Raw genomic sequence first — 14772 nt, 5'->3', positions numbered from 1 at the left:
GCAGGTCCTGCAATCTGAAGGAATTGCTGCTCAGGAGGCACCTTTATAACAGGAAGTTCTGCCACCCTTATTTCATAGCCCCAAACCTTCTCTACAGGAGACTAAGCCCTACATGCACAAAAGACAGCTTAATTCTGCATTGTTGGGGATGCATCCCAGACACAGAGAGAGTAAGATCTAAGTTCAGAAAAGAAGACCTGTCTTCAGTTCTTCTAGACCAAAGTCAAAATACTGAACTTCATTCAGAAACAAGAATTTCATTACAGTTGAAGTTTTTCATAAATAGCTTGCAACTGAGAGATCTAATGCATAAAAAAAAAGAAATCTTATACATATTCACCTTTGCAGCATAGCTCCACATTTCAATACGATCATTAAGGCGTTTCTTGCATTCAGGCTGCAACCTCACACGCTTGTCTTCCAGAGCTTCCATTAAGCATGACATTTCTGTAATGTGCAGAAGATGGTGTTACAAAATAGAAACAGCAGCTTCAACCACGTGCTGTGGAAAGGGGCACTTCCATTCTCCTGAAGGCTGGTGGTTACACGGCTTTCCAAACAGACCAGCCAGCAGGGCAGAATATAAACAAACCCCTGCACTCCTGAGGCTGGCAATGTCACCAAGATTCATGAGCAATATTGCATTTGGAGGTGCAAGGAATTTTGACTTCCAGAAAGAAATTACAGCACATATCCAATATATAATTCATGTGATTTACATGAAATTTCAGGAAGTCTGCTAAATTTGCACCTTCAATGAGCTGTACACTCTGAATTCCATGCCACTACCCTTTAGACAGAGCTAAGATCAAATTCAGCTCGGGAAAAAACACAGTCTTATCTCCTTAGGCTTGTTAGGAGCTTCTTTTGATCAACAAAATATTCTGAACTGTTTAACTTCCTGAGTTTTCACACAGTCCTGTGAAAAGGAAGTGTGATCACAGTGTTCTGGTGCCTATGGAGCAGCCTGGCCAACTCATGAGCTCTTATATGCTCATATGAGACACTGACATCAAATTCTGTACTCATGCTACCATACTTGACTAATCCCTAATTGGATGCTTTCTGCTTTGCAGCGAAGAGTTATTTAGTTCATAGCAAACAGGCAGCAAACTTTAAGCTAACTCCAGACTTTTAACACACAATTGTCAGTTCAAGCACTCGCAGGCAGAGCCCTCTCTAAGCTACAGATTCCTGCAGACCTTCAGTGCAAACACATCAGAACACACATCAAAAGAATTATGACAAAGCAGGAATAAACAAAGGATATCCAGAATTTCAAAAAGGCATTCAGTAACCAGCACAAAAGATAATGATCAGGAAAATACTTGGCTGCTATTTTTAATGCCAGATAAAACTCAGAAAGATGGGAAAGTTCAGAACTATTTTCCCCACTAGCTTTCCTTAAACAGCCATATGGTAGCTAACATAAAAGCAGTAACAGAGTGCAAAAGTTTGACTCAAACAGGAAAGAAAGTGTTAGGAAATACTTATTTTTACTGTATTTCAAGTAGTCTGAACTTGCTGAACTCAGAGGACCTGAAACAGCTGATGAAGTCTCAAAGCCTTTAGCTGCTATGTGAACTTAGAAAATCAAGTCATGATTACCTACCCTCTGCAATGTTGGAAAAGAAAAAACTGGTATGTTTAAGCAGAGAAGAAAAAAATTAAATCAAAGTACTTCAGTTTAATTTTAAATACTGAAACAAAGAAGCCAACCATGGACAAAGACTGAAATAAAGAAAGAAGGATCAAGAGGATTAGGTAAGAATGACTCTTGTGAAACCAAACCAACTTGCTGCTCTATGAAAAGCAGCTTAGTTCTAGGAAAGCTTTTGATACAGTCTGATAGAACATTGTCATAAGTAAGGTTGGGAGCTGTATCTTGTGTGAAGCTGATACAAGGTGGGAGATAAACCTCACTGATAAATGAGTCCATGTGTATTAAGAGCTCACTTTCAATGGGATTTAACTGAGGAGGGATTTTATAGAAGGTTTATGGATCTGGTATCACACACTATTGTCAGCAATCATATGAATGATGGCACAGAAATATACTCATTAAGTCTGCAGATAAGGCTGCAAAGGTATTTTATATCAGGACTGAGGAATAAATAGGTCCTGCCTTGGACACAAGGAAGGACTTCTTGATACCCATCCATCTACCACCTCTGCTGCTGTTCCATCCTGTTGCCCACAAATGATTGGTGGAAATATCCTGTTCTTAAGACTACACTGGCAAGAAAATGCAGGTTAAGTATTTCAGGACTGAGAGGTTACACAGGTACAGCACAAGCACTTACGGCGTCCTCTCCCCGGTGGAATGGCAGCACAGTGGTGTTTGATGTCGAGGGCACAGGCTGTGTGGAGCACTGGGTCAACAAATATATCTGCTTTGCTTTCCTTCAGCATGTTGAGCACTTCCTGGGGAGGAGGAAATTACAAGTACACCTCAGAAAAAGGAGAGAGAACAAAACTCATGCTGCTCAATATTTATGAAAGCTGTACCAACTTTTAAAATCCAAGATGATGAGAAAATCCACCACTGTCCATGGATGGGGCCAGGAATGATAGTTTAGGCTTAATTTAAGTGTCCTGGTCTGTAACATTTACAGTATTTCTGTTCATTAAAATACTCATATTAATCTAAAATATGAAGACAATATGCCAGGATTCCTTCAGTTAGAACTGAAATCAGCCGTGGATGATTCACAGAGCTGTGCCCAGGCCATGCCCAGCACCCAGGCAGCCTGCAATGGAGACAGCACCAGGAAACAGATGAGTAACAAGAAACTTTGGCAACCACAGTCAAGGAAGGATTCAAGCCTGGAATTGCAGAGGAGGCACTGTCGACACGATTTTGACTGGTAAATTGAAACTGAATTGAATCACTGCAGGCCAGAACCGAGATGTGTAGAGAAACTTCAGAGCTCTGGCCTCATAACAGCTACAACATGACCTAGGCTGTGATCTGGAAAAATCACAGACTTCTGCAGGGATGGGATGCCTTTTAGAGCACATCCAATTTATTTCCTTTACCTTCTTGCACATTTCAGTTTTTATTTTCAGGAGATTCACTTTCAGACATTCTTCCACCTGCCCCGTCTGCTCCTGAGCTGCTGCTTCTTCTGCACACAAGCTGGAAATCTATTTTGAAAAAGGTGTTTTAACATAAGTAGTTCACAACAATCATTCTGCCTTTTAGCACATTTATATCTCAATACATTAGTTCATCACAGGGCACAGGTAGAGAATACATGATGAGACTCCTTCCCCCCCAAATCCCCAGAGCCAAATGCAGCCTAGCTCATGCAATATGCATACCCTTTAAACCCAGCAGCAAGAAGTCAATATTGCTGTACTGAGGAGGAGGGCAGAGAGGAAAACAGCATGGAAAGAATGTGAAAGTATGAAATAAGTAACACTTGAAGCATGACCAACTCTGTTATCAAAAGTGAAAACTCAAAAACCTGAATGTATTCCAGTTAAGGTTGACAAGACCAGAGAACTAACAGACATTTTTTTTGACAACAGGAAAACAGTATTTTTCCATAGTCACAAGTACTGATGAGATCCCAGATAAAAAAATTAACTTCATATTAGCACTGCACAGGAAACTGCAATTCTTGCACACTGGGCAAAAGTCACGAGCAGAGAATCTGACCAGCTAGAGGCAGCTCAAAGGGATTTTTTTTTAAATTTAATTACTGGGAAGCTTCTTGTTTTAAGAAACAAAAATCTGTTACATGAAGGGAGTTTTCATCCTGAAAAAGTAGCTCTGGAGCTACTTCTCCTACCTCATCAGAACAGTGCATCTGAAGCTGGGGATCCAGCCGATAATCAAGGGCTGATTCCTGGATTATGACTCGAATTTGGTCCTCGCAGTCAGGAGAGAGACGCTGGGAAGAGGAGAAAGTCATTAACTCACTCAGTGACCTTCATTTTCATAAATCAATCACCTTGTATTTTAACCTCAGTATTCTCTAATACTTGTACAGGAACATAAAAACCTCATTTACGTACAGCCTGTCACAAACACTGAACACACCACAAGCCCAAGTTTGATCTGTTGTTCAGTGACTGTTGCTCAGCACGATCCTGGCACAGTTTCTCATTTGCATGCACCAGCTCTACTCACCTGGTCTGCATATTTCAACTTCAGGCATGAGATGACTTGCCCTTCCAACTCTGTATCATCCTTGGCCCTGTTCAGGATATTTTGGCAGAATTTTGGTATGTCTGCTTTGCACGCCTTCCTGAGCACGGGATTTAAGCGGTAATCTAAGTGGGAAAGGTGACAGAACTTCATTAGAGCACACATCTCTTCAGACTGCAGAACACGACACTCCCAAAGAGATTGCACAGAAATTTCCTAGATGACATTGTACCACCAAGGAACTTAATTTTGGGGGAAAACAGTATTTCTTCACAACAGAATTTCAACTTGTGAGGTAAGAGCTTCAGGAACAAAGAGGATTCAAAAACACATGCTGACCCTCAAGAACCTGACTGAGATCAGAGTGTGCACTGAAAAACATGAAGAATAAAACAAAACGGATATTCTTCCAGCCACGCAAATCACTGAACAGCTCAGGCAAGCAAGTGAAGTTTCTTTCAGAAGAAGATACCTGTGTTCTGTGTGATCTGGCGCTTGGTGATCATCTGCTTGCATTTAGGATCCATCACTTCACTGTTCTTGTTTTGTTTCAAACACTGTAGCATATTTTTTGAGTCTGCCTCTGGACAAAACCGCTACCGAAAAAAACCCAAAAAACAAGTTTCATCACTAAGCACTTGAGAAAGCAAAACCCAAACCCAACAAGCAGCTTCCAACTCATGGAAGAGAATAAGCACGTGGCCAATGCAGAGGTGCATACAGTCCCTATCCCCAACACCTATTACAAAGAACAGTGCTACTCCCTGAATTGACTGTGGGCATTAATGCCTGTGCTTACAGACTGAGCACTGAGCTGTACAGTCCTGACTGGCTTCTAGGCACCACCTCGTGTTGGCTGTATCAAAAGCAAACTGCCTTTATTTATTTCCTATTCTTGAGATACAGCACACTTGGAAAAAAATACCCACCAAATTAGGCCTCATATGCAAGTACTTTTGCTCCCCTTTATTTTAGAAACTAAAAAAGCAATCTTTAAGTCTATACACATACTACTGCTTTGTATAAATTCTGCCTGGACAAAGTAACAGGTAAAGACTTCATTATTAATGCTCAGCACAAACTAAGACCACATAGAAGGACAAAGCAGAGAGGAGCTCACTGGTACTAATGTGCCCATTCCTGCCCCAAGTCAGATAGTCAAAAGTGAACCAGCTTACCCAAAATTCATACCAAGATACTAATTTGTTTTGTTAGAAACTAATTCTGTGGGTGTAAGATAAGGCTGTTGTGTTTTCTAATCCTCACTACTTTGGTGAGAGCACAGGTCTTTGTATAAAAGCATGAGTCTGCACTGGAGAGCAAAAAATTCTGAAGATGTGCTTCTTCAGCCAAAATATGGAATAAGGGCACTGCACAAAGACCACACATACTAATGTTCCAGGGGTTGCAATTTTTTCCTACTGTGAAAGAGTGTCTTATATGAGCATTCACTGCTGCTTTCCACATGGTACCACTTTCAGCTATCGTTTCTAATTTTAAATTTTGCATAATTTTGCCTGTTTTATTGCTTTGATGAAAGTCTGTGTGCACCAAGTCAGCAGCGAACTGAAGATTTTACAATTCTCTGTAATCATAATTTCTTCACCTTTGCATAAAGCCAATCTAAATCCAAACTGACTGAATGAAAACTGCACTAGAAGCCTCAGCACTGATTGCCTCCTCAATTCTGCTGGTGGTTGGGTAGACAAATTTATTAGTGCACAGGCTTTGATCAGGAAGTTGAAAGAGAAGAGCCCTGAAGAAACCTCAGCCTGATTCAGAGTTAAGAAACAGATTACTCTGCAAAAAAAGCAATCATACTTCTGAAACAACACAGCAGTCTTGTAACAAGTCTTTATGGGAAGCTCAAAGCCAATAGAGCTTTTATATCCCAACCTTACCCTCTTAAATAAGCACTAACATTACCTTGATCATCTGCTTGCAGACTCTCATGAGTGTGTAGTCCAGTTCTGGATCCATCATCTCCGTCTCCTGCAGCTTAAACACCTTCTGGTGGCACCTTGTGCTCAACTGCTTCTTGATTTCTTTCAGGCATTCAATAATCTGCCAACACAGTATTGCAGCAGTAAGGGACATCCTGGGGACACAGTTCTGTCACACACAGCTGTGTGTTCCCCTAACGACCTTCCTTCACCTGATTTGGGCAGTTAAGTTCCCAATGCCTAGATTTTATCAAAGTCATTACCAGTGCTCATTTCCAGGACTTGTCTTAAGCTCATCTTTTCTCACAAAGATTTAATGAGATGAAGAGGGTCTCCTGGACTTACTCCAAAACCACAAATCTCATCTTGCAGACATTATGCCTAAGAAATCTTTCAGCAACACTTGCAGTAACCAGCTGCTAACAGCTTAAAATTAGCATTAGCTGAAGAATGAAGTGCTCACAGCCTTGCATTCACCCACTATTAATGCTTGTGCACCAGTGGCAAAAAAGAAATTAACGTTCCAAAGCACTACCAAAATATTTCAGTGACATCAAAATGAAAATCTCAAGCTGCACTTACAGGGGCAAAAGTGCTCCTCAAAAGTTTTCTGAAATGAAAGTACAAATTAAATTGTAAGTTATTAATGAAGTTCATTACCTGAGCATTGCCATAGGGCACGTTTTGGCAGTAATTCTTGATGTCACTTTTACAAGCCTCGTACAGCTCTGGTTCAAGTCTGATATCCTCAGTCTGCAGGACAAATTACAATATGAACTTTTAAGTAGGACTCAAGGCTACTTTACTTTGTTAATCTCTTAACTAGAGGCCTCTACTCACAAAAAGCAAGAAACTCTCACAACGGGCATTCAGTTTCTTTGAATTTTAAGGGTCTTGGGTGCAAGAAGCGATGTTAGTGGGAAACCAACTTTACAATTCCCTGCAGTGATCAGTTAGCTTTTTAGGCTGAAGAAAAGATTTAAATCAAATTTTAGAGCTGGTAAGTTGTTTCCACTGCTTCTCCTAAAAGGGCATCATTCCAAACATCCAAGACAACTGAAGTCTTTCCATGTGAAAGCCAAAGGACATATTAACAGCCACCTGGTGAAATCACAGTAGGTGATCCGGAGGCTGTGACTGAAGTTTCCTGATTTTGGTGATGCCCAGCATTTGAATTCTTCCATACAAAGGTAAGAGTGATGTCTCTTCTGACATGGACCTACTTAAGGTGAAGCTTTAACACTCAAACAGTACCTACTGGACAAAGACCTTAAGAGTTTATTGTTGCAAGCACTGCAGCAGGAAGCTGAGAGGCAGCTTTGCCTACCAGAACAAACACTACTCCTATTTATCCACTGAGCAACTTGAAGCAGCTGGAGTTGAGTTGCTTCATCTGTGCTTGTTTCCTCAGCCTGTAAAATGAAGCTTTTGTTCTCTCCTAGAGGACTTTCAGAACATCAGCATGTGTAGCACGTTGCTATCTAACACTAAACATAATCACTTCGAGCTGAAATTCCAATGACCATTTAGCTTGCCTTGGCCTTCGTGAGACTATATTTAAGGCATTAAAGTAGACAATCATTACTTTCACCGTGAAGGGCAATTGAGCCTCGTGTTGTAAGAAGAGTGGAAAAAATAAATTAGATACCTCTTACAAATGAGCTTCCCCCCCACCCCAAAGTGGACAAACCAGGAAGCTTTAACTGAAGAACTTGACTAGAAGAGCAGGGAGAACAAGAGTTTCAGGCATGTTTACCATCTCTAGCTCCTCAACGCGCAGCTGTTTGCGGCACTTCAGAGAGACCCTGTGCTCCTTGGCATCCTGCAGAGTGTCATTGCGCACAGTTGTGCTCAGACAGATCACCACATCCACCCTGCAGAAGAGAAAACAGCTTTTTACTCATCCACCCTTCACTGAGCCAGCCAAGGTTGGTATTAGATCACCACACCAGAGAAACCGACTTCAATAATCCAAACATGATATGAAGTCCTCATGCATCTGTGCTTACTTCTAGCTGGGGTACAGCTCTATGCAGAGCAACTGGACCACAATTAAACCCTAAATCTGATGCTATCTGATTGGAGTCTACATCCAAAGACAGGAATATATTCAAAATCTCACCTCACCTCTGCCCAACAAGACCTTGGCTCTTAAGTCACGTCAGCACTTTAGAAAAGCTTTGCTTAAGCTCAGAAACAGATGAAGGTGAATACCTACATAGCATTGCAAGCAATCCTTTTACACTATAGGAAGGGCATTGATATCATAAAATGCAAATAGTCTTGCTATCCACAGGACTGACCTTGTGTGTAATTCAGCCTTACATCATTGCAGTAGGCCATTAAAAAAACCCCTTATACTGAATGAATAAACCAGCTAAAACAAGTGGGATATTTTCCCTTCCCAGATCAGCAGCTGGAACAACAGCAGTCTGCCTCTTATAAGGAGGCAGAATCTAGCAAGAATATAAAAACATTCTGGGACATGCAATCCACTAATTGTAATAATTAGCTATTTTCACAGCAAGAACAATAAAGAGGACAGGCTTGTATCCAGTAGGAAATTTTGAAGAAGCAGGCAATGCCTCTGCCTTAAGCATCTGCAGAACACAGTCACTAAGGGAACACATACAAAACAATCAGCCTTTAAAGGAAGTCCAGTGTTTTCTGTCCTCTCATGAAATAACTGTAACTTAATTACATATTTATACAATCAGATTGCTGTTTGGTCAGCATACATACTTTTTTTTGATGTTGGGGCAAAGTTTCAGCACATCCTCCTTGCAAGCCATTTTAAACTTGTATGAGAACCTAAAATCTTTCATTTGAACCTGCAAGAGAGAAGTGGGGAGAAAAACAACTTTGGTCACCTGGAGTTTAAAAAAACCCAAACTGAAACAAAAAGTATTGCCCAAAAGAACGCTTGCTGAATCATACAATCAGCAAATGCTTTTGTTCACAACTTGTTAATGTGGGAGCAAGGGGGGATGCTGCACTGCTGAAGAAGTTGGGACCCTTTCTACCATGTGCCAGGGAGGAAGGAGAACGTGAAGTTAAATCAATCATCTCCAGAAGTGACCATTTATGATCAGACACGCAAGTACAACTGTCTGAATTCACAGGAGCTCTTTAAATACAGTGGGAAATCAATCTCAAAGAAGGAGGGGTTTCATAAATCAACACCCTGAAAGAACAGAACAGGCTTCCACTGACAGAGGAAAGCATTGCTTACCAGCTGGAAGTGAGTAACTCCAATTGCACATTTTTCATTCATTTCCTTCTGGTGTTTGTTCTGTATTAGACACTCCATCAGATCCCCAGAATCAATCTGGTTATCTGCAACCTCCTGAAAAAGAGATGGAAGGCTTAAAAATGAGCTACTCCTACAAGTCATGGTTCTTATGCTCCTTTAGACAACTGTGACCAGGAAACACAGAACTTACAGTCCCACCCTCTATGGTGAGCTTACTACTTACTGAGCACCCTGGAGCTGCACCACACAACTCTAGCACACAACTACATTCATAGAATTCAGAAAAGAACCATCTCAGGAACATGCACACTTCAGACTCAGCAGAACATACTAGAGACTCAATGCTTACATGACATATTATAATCAGGTGCCTTCACTGCTATTTAACTACTCAATCCTAGATCAGTGAAGTTATTTCAGCAGTGCTGAGCAGCTGCACAGAGTGGAGTGGCTACACACACTGGCTGCAGGTAAAGGAGAAGGAAAAATTGAACTCACTGTAAAGAGTGATTTTTGCAATTACAAGGCAGTTTTCATCTTCAAACTCTAGCTTTTATGCTAGGGCTCTGACAAGAGCAGAAGGATTAGGTGGAACTAAGAATTTTTATTTTAGAGTGACTTTTAAAGTAAAGACTTTTGAAACTGATTACCTCTGATTTTACTTTTGAAGTGTAGCAAGAACTAATACTAAAACCCTCTGATCTTTCCCACAAAGTGCTTTTCCCTCAAACATACACTGTTACAGAGAACTCACATGACAGAATGTCTGGATAATGGGCTCACATGCTCTCATCAGCAAGGCTTCAATTTGGATGTCCTGCAGAAAACATGTAATATTTCGTTTTCACAGTGAATAGACAAGAAAAAAAGGCTGTGAAAAAAACCTTGTGATAAAAACTCAAACTCAACCCAGACTACAGGGTTTTGAAAACTGCAATCCAGACAGCTTCACCCTTCAGTTCTGCAAATTCCATGGTTCAGTCTTGCCAACAACATGGCAAATGCAAGACAAGCCTTCCACCTTAAGGGAAGAGCCTGGTCTCCACAGAAACTCCTTTCTTGGATAATTCAGCCAGTCTCCTCCAAACTGGGTGCTACAGCACTAGAAATGACCTTACACCCAGGTAGAAGTTGAAGATTTATGACAGTTACGAGCAAATAAAAGTTTCTACCCACTGGAAGGAAGCTTTCTCTAGGGCACAATGTAAATTTTAAGCAATATGCCAAACAGGCTGGGGCATGACAGTCAAATATGCAACTTCATAAAATAGTTTAAGCTGCCAACCTCATTGAAAATCTGTACTGATCTACCTGGTGGTGATTTCTTGCAAAAATTTGGGATAGGGAGGGAAGTTGCAATATGGTACTCAAAACTACTTGCAAGCAAGACTGAAATCTAAGTCCCAACATGTATCTTGACTTGTATTAAAGGTACCTGGGTTACCTGTGTAAGAAATGTTAGCTTCAGTACCGTAAGTGATCTTTTAAGCAGGAGAAATGCCCTCACCAACCTAAAATCCTGAACTGTTGCTCATTTCTCTTCCTCAAGAACCCCCCATGAAAACTTCCATTGTATGGGATAAAAAGTATGTTCTTTGATCCCAGAGCTGCATTTCTGCAGCTCCTCTAACCTCAAGTTTTTTCACCATCATCAAAATGATATGCTTAACTAGACATGCTCAACTATTCCCTTTACCCCAGGCTGAAAACCACTCACCTCAGACTCCAGCTCAGTGAGGTTTCCCACTATGTCCCTGCAATCAGACACCAAGTCATCAAGATGGTCCTGAAGGCATTCCAGCTCCTACAGAAACAGACATTTTAGTGTGTGATCCAAGAACCCAAGCTGAAATTTTGGGTTTAAAACATTGTTACACATGTGAAACTGCCCTCCTCTTGGTAAAGCCCTAAATCTCATTTAATCCCACTCTCTACTAGCACTCCCCCACACACATGTAGTAGTGATTGAGAATGTTGGTGTAAGACATTACCACTTGCTCTCAAAGGCTGCCTGATGTGCTTTCACTTCTGGAATATCACATTTAATTTTCCCTTTGCATAACCTTAAGGAGAGGTTAGTTACCCAAACTACAACCTATGATGGGCACTTCAAAAGGACAGTGGTGTGTGATCCACGGCATCTGCTGCCCAACAGCTCCTTCCCTACAGCCCTCCTGGGGCACAGCAATTTAACATCAAAGTATTTGTTGAAACTTTTGTTAAGTAGCTGCAGATGTTAGTTCAGTTCTGTATAAACACAGGAAGCATGTCAGTATTTGCCAAATGGAAATGGGATAAAGTTTATGTGGGAAATGTCAAGCTTGTAATAGAATATTACACATAAGAGATTGAGGGAGGTGGGGTTGCTTCATTAAAGTCCTTCTTGCTAACTACCCCCTTCCCCCTTCTCATTCCACTACACATTTAAACCTACTGAATGAAGCCATGCAGTATGTGCAAAGCTTCTTTGTATCATCTCCACCTCTCAGTTTGGCGTAGATTATGTTTCATACTGCACTAATTTTTAATGTATTCTCTGCTATAAAGAGGCAGCACGTAAAAGATGTCCCTTTAAGCTCTTTTTGCCCTGTCCCACCCTCCAGCTTCCCAACCAAAGCAGTGGTGATCTTGTGTACAGTACCTGCCCTGTCTCTGTTTTTTCACTGCACCACTTCCCCAGGTCAATCATGCACTTGTCCTGGAGAACTGGGTCCAGCTTCACATCCATGGCTCGCTGGTGGAGGATCCTCTGGACCTCTGCTCTGCACTCCCGTGATAGCTGCAAGGAGGACAGGGACTGTTTAAGCACAGGGGGTCTCTAAATCCACACAGTGCAAAGAAGATGCTGTCAGGTAAAGTTCTGAGAGTGACCACAAATGCCATCAGCAGTCCCAGAAAGCCCAGGAGTCCTGCACTGCTCAGCACAAGTCTGCCAGGGCCCCCAAAAGCGATTTGGGCTCCAAAAGAGTTTAGAGCTCTGTCATTTAGTTTAGATAGAGGGTCCTCTCATTTCACTAAAATTCATTTTATATTCTTAAACCTGTACTTTGATTTTTGAAATGAGATGTCAGAGCAGGTCCCTAGGCTGTCTGCTGCACCACCCCCTTCTCTCTAAGCCACAGACTGCTTCTGGAGAAGGAATCAGAATAGCTCATGCCCTCAATACCAAATGGGAAGCCCAGAATGAGGCAATAATTTCCAGCTGTAATTTCTGCTCAGCAATCCCCAGTGCAGCACATCAGAGTCAGCACTTGCAAGACAGGAAGAAACAAACTGTAGAAAACCAAGGGATACTGGTGTGGTGCTTATCAGACCTAAAATGCACCAGTTGAAGCTTAAAACTTCAAACGTTTAAAAATCCAAACCACTGAAGTTATGTAGCATTTTGTCAACAGCACTGGAAAGAAGTACAGGCCTAACCTCCCAAGAGTTTGCTTTCCAACACTAAATTTCAAAATGACAGCTGCTCCCTTAGCCTACTTTCCACTAGAAAAACACATTTAAAAACCTTTTCTCTCTCTGATAGATTATTTGCAGGGTGGCTATTGATTTCTTTGGTCAGCACTAATATAAAATGGAATTAAAAAGTCTCAACTCAGCAGACTAAGAAACTGCATTAAATAAAAATTATTCCTAAAAGAGAGATGCTTTCAATCAATACTTGACCTCTGCCACAGAAGACCTTTTAAATCAAGCTGTGGAAATTAATTTTTAAGCCAGGCCACTGTGTAAACCACCAACTGCTGGGGGCTGTGTACACCACAGTGCCAAAAGAAATGGAACTGAGTACCCAGTTGCTTTCAACTGAGTGCCCTGATAAAGGCACGAGAGGGCAGCAAACTTGAAAAGAGCAGCTCTGAACTACAGATGCCATGATGGTGGATCTCCAGACTGCAGGGCAGCAAGTCAGATCCCTACTGTCTTCTTTAAAGACAGCATGAGCACATTTACCAGGACAGCACGCTCCACAGTACTGGAAGGATGTGTTATAGCAATAGGAAGAATTTAATGGAGTATAATCTGAAGCTGTACACAAATCAAAACTTAATTAGAAACAGCCAAGGAAAGCTGAGCTTGAAACTCTTTTAGCATAAAACCAATTTTGCAGCTATGCTAGCTATCTGCAAGGAATCACATTCCTCTTTGGGAAGACATGGGGGAGGACTTGCAGTGCATTTGGACAGATACGTCAGTCGGTGTCAGTGCACAGTTCCCCCACTGGCCCATGTCACAGCCTGCTGGCCTGTTTTGCCTTGCCAGAAGAGCCACCTTCAGGGCACACTTGAGGAGGAGTTGGGGCACCCAAAGCACTGCAACTACCCCCTACAGTAAACGCTCCTGAAGCAGCTTTCGTGAGTTCTGGCAGTTTTATCCCAGTGTGTCCAACTTCAAACGCGTGTGCAACCCTTCCAGCACAGGTCAAAGGGCAGCAAGTTGCACACCAGCACTCACCCTCCTTCCTTGCTCCTCTGTGCGATAGGCATGCCTGTACAGGCAGGAGAAAACAGCCCCTGGAGGCATCAGCTCACTGGTCTCATTCCAGCCATGGGTGTGGCAGAGCCGGGAGGCATCTCCCTGACACTTGCGGTACAGGACTGTGTCCAACCTGCAAACACCAGGGTTATCACTGGCACTTCATTCAAACCTGCAACATTTTCGATATTCTGAAATGCTTTTGAGGCAGAAAATCCACTTCAAGTTTCAGGCACCACCACCACCACATCACTCAGCAGCAGTGTCTGACCAACTGAACCAACAGGCAGAAAAATGCCCATCGCTCAGTTTGGAATCAGCTCCGTATTCTTGCAAAAATAACACCGAAATCTTTAATTACAGATTAAATCTTCAACACTTCTTGAAGCACCTCCCATTCTCTTCTGCAGCATACCAGCCAAATGCTGACATGTGAGAAAAGAAATCATCTCCTCGATGTCCTAAAGCAGGAGAAAGGCAGGTACATTCCACATTTTGGTTGTATATCTTGCATGTACTTTGTACTGCTGCCATTCTGAAGCACCACTTCCATAAAAATCTAAGTTCTGTCTGCCCTGGATTTGAGCCAACTGAAGACTCAGCATCCCTTGCTTTTGTATACAAGTGCAGATCTCTTAGGATGACAGTTAATTACATGAAAGCTAAGTGAGATATTGCTACTTTCCAAAAAGGAAACCTGTGATTTCTACAACACTACAGAAGACAAACATCAAGTGATTTCAGTGGAGGGGCACAGCAAATGCAACAGCTTTTATAAGCCAGTTCTGGGGAACAGTGGTTAAACAAAGATGAGCTAATGCTGCCCAGCTTGTAATATAAATTTGAGTTATCTTTACTCCCAGTAAAATGCAAATACTCAATCTTCCTTCTTTCAGTCAATTAAGTTTGGCTCAAGCAACAAACTACCTGCTGGAAACATGGTACAG

At 41.8% G+C, this 14772-nt stretch overlaps 1 protein-coding gene across 1 annotated transcript in view; it reads right to left on the bottom strand.

Moving 5' to 3' along the window:
- GLG1 (golgi glycoprotein 1) overlaps positions 1-14772 on the bottom strand; it is an 80659-nt gene that overhangs the window by 5421 nt on the left and 60466 nt on the right. Inside the window, exons 11-25 of the mRNA XM_017824400.1 lie at positions 13805-13958; positions 11994-12131; positions 11070-11156; positions 10107-10169; positions 9332-9445; positions 8842-8930; positions 7856-7973; positions 6760-6852; positions 6083-6220; positions 4629-4752; positions 4139-4281; positions 3798-3899; positions 3040-3147; positions 2304-2424; positions 341-447 (exon numbers count right to left, since the gene is read on the bottom strand). Coding sequence (XP_017679889.1) covers positions 341-447; positions 2304-2424; positions 3040-3147; positions 3798-3899; positions 4139-4281; positions 4629-4752; positions 6083-6220; positions 6760-6852; positions 7856-7973; positions 8842-8930; positions 9332-9445; positions 10107-10169; positions 11070-11156; positions 11994-12131; positions 13805-13958 — 1699 coding nt within the window. The remainder of the gene's footprint in view (positions 1-340; positions 448-2303; positions 2425-3039; positions 3148-3797; positions 3900-4138; positions 4282-4628; positions 4753-6082; positions 6221-6759; positions 6853-7855; positions 7974-8841; positions 8931-9331; positions 9446-10106; positions 10170-11069; positions 11157-11993; positions 12132-13804; positions 13959-14772) is intronic.

Source organism: Lepidothrix coronata, unplaced genomic scaffold (assembly GCF_001604755.1).
Source record: "Lepidothrix coronata isolate B3197 unplaced genomic scaffold, Lepidothrix_coronata-1.0 Scaffold110, whole genome shotgun sequence".
Classification (NCBI taxonomy): Eukaryota; Metazoa; Chordata; class Aves; order Passeriformes; family Pipridae; genus Lepidothrix; species Lepidothrix coronata.
This window is presented reverse-complemented; position numbering and strand designations above follow the sequence as displayed.